The sequence below is a fragment of the Marmota marmota genome, unplaced genomic scaffold (genome assembly GCF_001458135.2).
Source record: "Marmota marmota marmota unplaced genomic scaffold, marMar, whole genome shotgun sequence".
Classification (NCBI taxonomy): Eukaryota; Metazoa; Chordata; class Mammalia; order Rodentia; family Sciuridae; genus Marmota; species Marmota marmota.
In genome coordinates this window covers 37,754,471-37,763,288 of record NW_026000229.1, presented here as the reverse complement: position 1 = coordinate 37,763,288, position 8,818 = coordinate 37,754,471, and the positions used below count along the sequence as shown (strand labels likewise).

The following is an 8,818-nucleotide window of genomic DNA, read 5'->3' as shown; positions in this document are numbered from 1 at the left end:
AATAAAGTTTCCTGTTTGAATATACAAGTGCTTTGTGGTGGCACCTACCCTCATTGTGGACTTTTTAATAATTTCTTTAAAAAATTATTTTTAGTTGTAGATGGACACAATAATTTTATATATATATATATATATATATATATATATATATATATATATATATAGAGAGAGAGAGAGAGAGAGAGAGTGTTGCTGTTTTTTATTTATTTATTTATTTATTTTTTATGGTGCTGGGGACCGAACCCAGTGCCTCATGCATGCTAGGCAAGTGCATTACCACTGAGCCACAACCCCAGCCCCTAATAATTTCTTAATACTTGAGAGATGGTGACTTCACTTTGAAGCAGTTTTGTTCTAACATACCCACAATCAATGGAAAATGCAACCTCTTATTTGAGGAGGGAGTTGGGAATCTGGCTTTTTAGCATAGGAATTTCTAATAGCAGTGGATACCTCCTGCTGCTCTGGAGTAAGAGTAATCTGCAGTCCCTCAGTTTGATGAGACTGATGATTTAACAGAAATAATTTAGCAAAAAAGACTTCTCTTACTCCTCAGAGTGCTAACGAATATGATAAGAATGCCCTAAATCAACATTAGCATTTTGTATCATAAAGGCCCAGTAAAGGTTAATGCTCATTTTCCTGAATTAGACTGGACATTTGTACCTTTTTTTGGTATCATAGCCTCTGAATGCCTATTTGGAGGAATCCCACTCTGGAAACTAAAGGTCGGAATTTTCTTTTTCTAGGCACCCTAGAAGTGAAGACTCAGAACTGTGACCTAGGGTTGGCTGATGAAAAGCTCCCTTGCAGGACTTTGAACTTTGTAAGAGTGACACAAAGTTGCAGGGAGATTTGGAGATTTCTAAGAAGGGCTGTGAGGCAAGGAGTACTTTGGCACAACAGGGTAGTTATAGCATCTCAACTATGTTTCTTCTTTGGCAACAGATGGCTGATTTTCAGAGAACTTTGCTTCCTTTGATTTGGCCCTTTTTGCTGAGCCTGTTCTCCAGATCATTTGCAAATTCTGTGAGGCACCAATATCTTTTCAATAACCCTCTCTAATGAAGTTAACCAGTGTTGGTTTCAGCATTTGGCATTTATAAACTCTGGCAATACATTTTCTGATCCACTTGCAGCTTTTTTTTTTTTTTTTTTTTTTTTTACTTTCTCAGTTCTTAGTTCACAAGTTTATTATAAAAAACACTGCAGTGCTCTTGTGCAGTAACATCGTCTTACAGGAGGGAGAGAAACAGTTCTGTTCAAAACAATTCACCAGGTTCTGACAATAACAAAGAACAACATGGGGCTGAGATTTGAGTAGGGAATAAACTGAGTGCAGACAAATCATACAATTAAATTAAACGGTTTCCCTGAAAATAAACAAAACGATTTCAAAACTCACAAGTGGGGGGGGGGCTTAGTAGTTATTTTTAAAAATGTTCATTAAGCTCCAATGATTGTTTGCTGCTAACCTTATCTACAGTCATGCTGAGTAAAGCTATAGCTAAAAGGAAGTTAAATTGTATTCACGGGGTGTTAATGTTTACATCTTATTATCTGCAGTCTCTCAGAGAAAACAAAAGTAACTACAAATAGCGCTATGCCAGAAACTGGTTTCTTGACCAACAGTGTTACTTCAGCATGCAAGGAACTGGTTCATTCTAAAGTGGTCACGGCTGTTGATGACAAGAGGCTTTGTATTTTTATACCACATCTTTTGGTCCATGTGAAAACAAGTTTTTTGAATGTTAACTATTTTTGACACTTTGGAGTTACTGTTGCTCTTCCCATTTCCATTAGGTCAATATATGGTTCATGACAATACTGTACAAGTTTAAAATTTCATTACAGGAAGTAGTCTGGGGTATGACGAGTAACATGTGGTTCGCCTCTACGAGGTACTGGATCAAAATGCAAGGAAGAATATTTTAGAGTATCATCAAGTTCCATGATTGCAGCTTGGTTACCGCAAGGATAACAATAGTTTGGAGCACTGAAAATTGTTACTACATTCCGATCATGGCACCAGTTATATCCCTCCATCACCAGCTGGTGAGCTCTAGACACTAACGTGAGGCCATTGGCATGATTAAATGTTTCAGAAATATCTTGTCCAAATGTGTAACCAGCTCCTTGAGGAGATATATCCCAACTACCACGATCATCTGGATCTGACCACAGCAAGTCACACACTGGACCCTCATGGGGAACTTCTTGTAGACGATCAAATGCTCTGATATGATCCAGTGTGTCTATGGATGGTGAGAGGCCACCATGTAGACAGAAGATCTGCCCATCCACCAAGGCAGTGAATGGAAGATAGTCAAAAAGATCTGTAATATTTCCAAACATTTGCATTTCCGTAAACTTGTGTAATCTGCCTGCTCTCGTGATTCCCCTGAAGAATGGTGATGCGTTCCCGGTAATGAACCTTAAGAGTTACCACTTGCAACTTTAATGGGCAAGTTTATCAGTATGGGAGCATATTGGAGGCAAGTGGGAAATTCTGAGTCTTTCTCATGCTGTCAGAAAGACGGACAAGTGTGAAAGACATTTGTATGTGTTGTGAGGGAGGAATTTATTGAGATATGTCACATATTATAATATTCAGTCATCCTAAGGTATACATGATTTTTAGTATATTCACAGAAGTTGGCAGTCTTCATTTTGGTGATGCTTTTTGTTTTGTTTTTATTTCAAATCAAGCTCCTTTCAAGCGTTTCTCCAGATCCAAGGAATTTTGAGCAGTCGTCTACATGCAACGTACACGAACGACTCCTGCGACGGCTTTTATACAGAGCAATCCCAAATATTTTCTTTATGAAATAACGCCAGATTTCCCTCGTCGGAGAAGTTATGACCGCTTTTGGTAAGACATTCTCGCAACCTCACAATTCGCCACTTAGGTCAACTCTTCCAACTTAATTCAATTTGTTGAATTAACTCACTCAATCGCAGACGCGGCCTCGGCACTGGGCCTCTCTGATTGGCTGATGCCGAGTGACGTCTTCAGACAGCGACACCGGAGCGCCGGCTGAGGGGTTATGTGGCTGGGCCGCCACGGGTGGCTCGGGGTTGTGGTACAGGGGCGCTTTGACCTCCGGCCCCTCAGCCTAGCTTGGACCTGGGGTAGCTATAGGGGTCCGATGGCGGGAACACTGTCCACCCGAGCTGAGGCAGCAGACGGGCTGAGGGCTCCGACTCAGCAAAACGGAGACGCTGGTAGCGACGCTAGGGTTGAGCCGCTTCCAGGGCGCCCCGAGCCCGGGGGCCCAGTAGTGGAGCCAGCCGCGGGGATCGTGGAGCAGACTCCAGGAGACAAAGAGGAACCTTCGGCCCTAGCCCCAGGTCCAGGCAAGCGGAAGAAGCGGCGGGGCGCAACCCGGGAGCGCGTAGTGCCGCCCCCAAAGAAACGGCGGACTGGGGTCAGCTTCAGAGATGAGCACTTTGCAGAGACCAGCTACTACTTCGAGGGCGGCCTGCGCAAGGTGCGGCCCTATTACTTTGACTTTCGAACCTACTGCAAAGGCCGCTGGGTGGGCCACAGCTTGATGCACGTCTTCAGCACCGAGTTCCGAGCCCAGCCTCTCGCCTACTATGAAGCCGCGATCCGGGCAGGCCGCCTGCATCTCAACGAGGAGCCAGTACAGGACCTCAGCATTGTGCTCAAGGTGCAGTCCTGATGGGGCTGGCTAGAAGGCGGGAGAGGAAAGGATCAGGATTTTTGGTTTTGTTTTTCAGACTTGGAATATAGGTGTGGGAGTAAAATTATGGTAATACAGAAGCGTTTTCCTTTTCACTTGGAACACTCCTTTTTAGCCTCTGCTTCCTGTCTCCCCAAGTAGATAGCCTGTTTGTGCTACAGAACTCAGCCTGTTTGTGCTTCAGAACTCAACCTGTTTATGCTCCCCATCAAGGTGGCTTCCTTGTTTCTAGGGAACATAAGTTGGAATTATCATAGTTCCTTTTTGTATGTTGTCTTGTGGCAAGGGCACTACCCACTTTCTACCCTACATCTTAGATCTCTGTACATAATAGAGTGATAATAGAGGCTATCATTTATGTCTCCTGGGTGTTGGGCACAAAGTTAAGCATTTTACGTAATACAACATTGAATTCTAATGACAGCTTTGTGCAGTAGGTATTGCCACCCCATTTTGTTTTTAAGAAAACTGAGGAAAGGTAAAGCAACAGGGCCACTTCCAAAGTTTGTGTTCTCATAACTACTGTTTAAACTATTTATCATAGAGCCTGACATGTAATACATTGTGGGATGTCAGGGATAGAGACCAGAATTGTCTATACAGGTGCTTTGACCCCTTTAAAATTTTGTCACATCAAGAGGTACCAGACACTGGGGCTGGGGATGTGGCTCAAGCGGTAGCGCGCTCGCCTGGCGTGCTTGCGGCCCGGGTTCGATCCTCAGCACCACGTACAAACAAAGATGTTGTGTCCGCCGAGAACTAAAAAATAAATATTAAAAAAAAATTTCTCTCTCTCTCTCTCTCTCCCACTCTCTCTTTAAAAAAAAAAAAAAAAAAAAAAAAGAGGTACCAGACACCTCTGTTAGTAACACAAGGCAATTTCAAAACTTAGGGATTTCCTCTCCTGTCCCAATTATGAAAAGTATAGTTCTGGTCTAACCCTCATATTTTACAGATAAGGAAACTGAGTTCTAGAGAAATTGACTTCTCCAAGAACTTGTAGAGAGCCTATGGCAAATCCAAGTGTAGATCCCATATCTGTGGATTTAACAACTTGATATTGTTGGTTCAAGGTCACAAGAAGTGATGATTCAAGAAAGTTTTGACTTCACTTTAAAAATTGCTTTTATAATGTAACTTTAAGTTAGAGAATAAACAAATAAGCAAAACCAAGACATCCGTAATCTCACCTCTTAGAGATATCATTAACTTTTTCATACTTTTTCAATGCCTGCTATCTCTGTGTGTATGTATTTTTACAAAATGAGATAATACTATACACTTTTCGTTTTCTGCTTAAGCATATACTGTGATCCTTCTGTGTCAATAAGGAAAAAAGGAGAATGAGGTGTGATGTTGACTGATTACAGACATATGGTTCCAAGCTGACAGGTTACCTGTGTTTTTGACAGGATAATGATTTCTTGCGGAACACGGTGCACAGGCATGAGCCACCAGTTACCGCAGAGCCTGTTCGCCTGCTAGCTGAAAATGAAGATGTGGTAGTTGTAGACAAGCCTTCCTCCATTCCTGTCCATCCCTGTGGCCGCTTCCGACACAACACAGTCATCTTCATCCTGGGCAAGGAGCACCAACTGAAGGAGCTACACCCATTGCATCGGCTTGACCGCCTTACCTCAGGAGTGCTCATGTTTGCTAAGACAGCAGTTGTCTCTGAAAGAATTCATGAGCAGGTTCGGGACCGGCAGGTAAACCAGGCCTTTCTCTCCTGTAGGTCACTTCCTGGGCTCATGAGTGCTCTGTGTCGACAAGGTGTCACAGAATTCTATATCTGAAATGGGCTTCTTGTTTATCTGGCCAAGCTTCCTACTTGAAAGTCATCACCTAAGGTGTCAAAGACAGATTACCCTGTATGTTTCAAAAGATCTTTAGAGATGGCATACACTATCCTTTTTTTCCCTTTATTTTTAAGGCAATTGAATTCAGGGTACTATACCACTGAGTTCTTTCCATCCTAGCCCTTTTTATTTAGTTTTTAAAAATTTGAGACAGAGTCTCACTAAGTTGCTGAGTCTGGCCTCAAATTTGGGATCCTCCTGCCTCAAGTTCCCAGTCTCTGTGATACAGGTGTGCACCACTATGTCCAGCTTATACTCATAAACTGTCTTTCTTGGTAATTTGCTGTTTTGAAGTTTTAGAGTGCTGAGAGACGAGGGAAGGTTTTTAAGATTTTAGAAGGGCTAGGGATTTAGCTCAGCAGTAAAGCATTTGTCTTTCTCCATTCCTGTCCATCCCTTGGCTGCTTCCAATACAACACAGACATATTCATCCTGGGCAAGGAGCACCAACTGAAAGACCTACACCCATTGCATGGGCTTGACCACCTTACCTCAGGCTCTGGGTTTGATCCCCAACACACACACCCCAAAAGAAAGAAAGAAAGAACAAAGAAAAGAAAGATGTTGGAGAAAGCCTGTTTGGTGGGAAAGCTCTGGTTGAAGATGGAAGAGGTTTGTGTAGAAGTTTACTGCTAATGATTATACTTTTGGATGCAGAGTTGGAATTCTGCATCTGGATCTGGATCATTTTAAGTGCATGCTTATGACAGCCCTGTGAGGAATATGTTTGGTTTTTTGTTTTGTTTTTTTGGTACTGGGGATTGAACTCAGGGGTGCTTAACCACTGAGCCACGTCCCCAGCCCATTTTTGTATTTTATCTAGAGACAGGGTCTCACTGAGTTGTTTATGGCCTCACTAATTTACTGAGGCTGGCTTTGAACTCGTGATCCTCCTGCCTCAGCCTCCTGAGCCACTGGGTTTATAGGCATGTGCCACCATGCCTGGTGAGGAATAAGTTTTTTTTTTTAATCTCACATTTTCTAGATGAGTTATTGGGACTGAAAGAGATTAAAATAATATACCCAGGATCATGAAATTGGTAAGTGGTAGAGCTGGGTTTTGAATCCTCTTCTTTCTGACACTGGTGTATTCCTATCACTCCACAGATGGTTTAGACTCCTTAAGTTTATAGACTTTATGCTGACTTTCTCCTTCTTCCCTCCTCTTCCTAGCTAGAAAAAGAGTATGTGTGCCGTGTGGAAGGGGAGTTCCCTGCCGAGGAGGTGACCTGCAAAGAACCCATCTTAGTGGTATCTTACAAGGTAGGGGTGTGCCGTGTAGATCCCCAGGGCAAGCCCTGTGAGACTGTGTTCCAGAGGCTGAGCTACAATGGCCACTCCAGTGTGGTACGATGCCGGCCACTTACAGGCCGTACCCACCAGATCCGAGTCCATCTTCAATTCCTGGGTCACCCCATTCTCAATGACCCCATCTACAATTCAGTGGCCTGGGGCCCCTCTCGAGGAAGGGGTGGCCATATTCCCAAGACAGATGAGGAACTGCTCCGGGACCTGGTGGCAGAGCACGAAGCCAAACAGAGCCTGGATGTACTAGGTCTCTGTGATGGTGACATGCCCCCAGGACTCACAGACTCTACAGCCCCCTCCTCAGAGTTGGCCAAGGACGGCCTAGAAGAGTTGGCCACAGCTCCCCAGAAGACGGATGGAATAGTTGAAGCAGTCCCTCAGGATATGGACACAGTGGACTTGGCACAAGGAAAGGCAGCTGAAACAGATGTTATGAATCAAGAGACAGACCCACTCTGTGCAGAATGCCGGCTGGTGCGACAGGATCCCTTACCCCAAGACCTTGTGATGTTCCTGCATGCCCTCCGCTATAAAGGACCGGACTTTGAGTATGTTTCACCTTTGCCTCCCTGGGCTCAGGATGACTGGCAAGAAAACTGAAGGCAGTAACCAATGGAGGGATTGCTTCTTGGGGTGGAACAGGGATGAGCCATGGGGCAGGGGCTGACCCTATGAGCTGGTACTCAGGGTTTCCATAGGATTGAGTTTGGGCTGTAAGGGACGTGTTCATACATGCTACCTCCTTCCTTCTCCCCAGCTAGAATCTGGGAGCTTTTTGGTTTGTAAATATATCCTTTTTTCTAACACCTTATGTAACTGATTTTCTATTGCTGCTTCTTTTTTTTTTTTAAATCAATAAACTTCACACAAAATTAACTGCTTTAAGATGTACATTAGCGGGCTGAGGTTGTGGCTCAGTGGTAGAGTGCTCGCACACATGAGGCACTGGGTTCAAACCTCAGCACCATATAAAAATGAAATAAAGATATTGTGTGTACCTACAACTAAAAAATAAATATTTTTTTAAAAGGTGTACATTAGTGGCATTTAGTATATCCATGATGATATACATCCATCACTTCTTCCAAAACATTTTCCTCACCTCGAAAAGGAAACCTGTACCTTATTAAGCAGTCATTCCTATTCCTTTACCTCTACCCTCTGGTTACTAGGAATAGTAACTATTAATCTGTCTGCATTTATGGTTTGTCTGTTGGGGACATTTCATATAAATGGCATCATATAATATGTAGCCTTTTGTGTCTGTCTTTTGCTTCAGCATAATATTTTCAAGATTAATTTGTAGCATATATTAGAACTCCATTCCTTTTTTTTATGGTGGAATAATATTCCATTGTGTGTATGTGTATGTGTGTGTGTGTGTGTGTGTAAAATAATGTCATCTGTGAATAGAGATATTTCTTTCTTTCCCATTTGGATACCTTTTATTTCTTTTTCTTGCCTAGTTGCTCTGAATACAATTTCCAGTACATTTTTTAGTAGAGGTGGTAGGGTAAAAGTAGGCATCATTGTTTTTTTTCTGATCTTAGGGGAAAGTTTTTAGTCTTTCACTATTGTGTATAATGTTAGTTGTGGGCTTCTCATAAATGCCCTTTTCTATATTCTGTGAGTGTGCATGTTAGATTAAACCCAGGGTCTCATGCATGCTAAGCACATTACTAACACTGAGCTATACCCACATCCAAAGACCTTTTTTTTGGTACTGGGGATTGAACTCAGGGGCACTCGACCTGAGCCACATCCCCAACCCTATTTTTGTATTTTATTTAGAAACAGGGTCTCACTGAGTTGCTTAGCGCCTTGCCTTTGCTGAGGCTGGCTTTAACTCGTGATTCTCTTGTCTCTGCCTTCCAAACCGCTGGGATTACAGGCATGCGTCACCACGCCCAGCCATGGCATTTTTTTTTTTTTTTTTTTTTTTTT

The 8,818-nt window shown here is 42.9% G+C and overlaps 2 protein-coding genes across 2 annotated transcripts; one reads left to right on the top strand and one right to left on the bottom strand.

Moving 5' to 3' along the window:
- Positions 1-1,762: 1,762 nt before the first annotated feature.
- On the bottom strand, positions 1,763-2,383 carry LOC107137806 (serine/threonine-protein phosphatase 2A catalytic subunit beta isoform-like). The gene has a single exon (XM_048793050.1). The coding sequence runs from the start codon at positions 2,359-2,361 to the stop codon at positions 1,849-1,851; it is 513 nt and encodes a 170-aa protein (XP_048649007.1). The 5' UTR covers positions 2,362-2,383; the 3' UTR covers positions 1,763-1,848.
- Positions 2,384-3,006: 623 nt separating this feature from the next.
- Rpusd2 (RNA pseudouridine synthase domain containing 2) lies at positions 3,007-8,126 on the top strand. The gene is made up of 3 exons (XM_015480824.2): positions 3,007-3,674; positions 5,120-5,416; positions 6,740-8,126. Exons 1-3 carry the CDS (start codon positions 3,048-3,050, stop codon positions 7,472-7,474), a joined length of 1,659 nt encoding a protein of 552 aa, XP_015336310.1. The 5' UTR covers positions 3,007-3,047; the 3' UTR covers positions 7,475-8,126.
- The last annotated feature ends 692 nt before the right edge of the window (positions 8,127-8,818 follow it).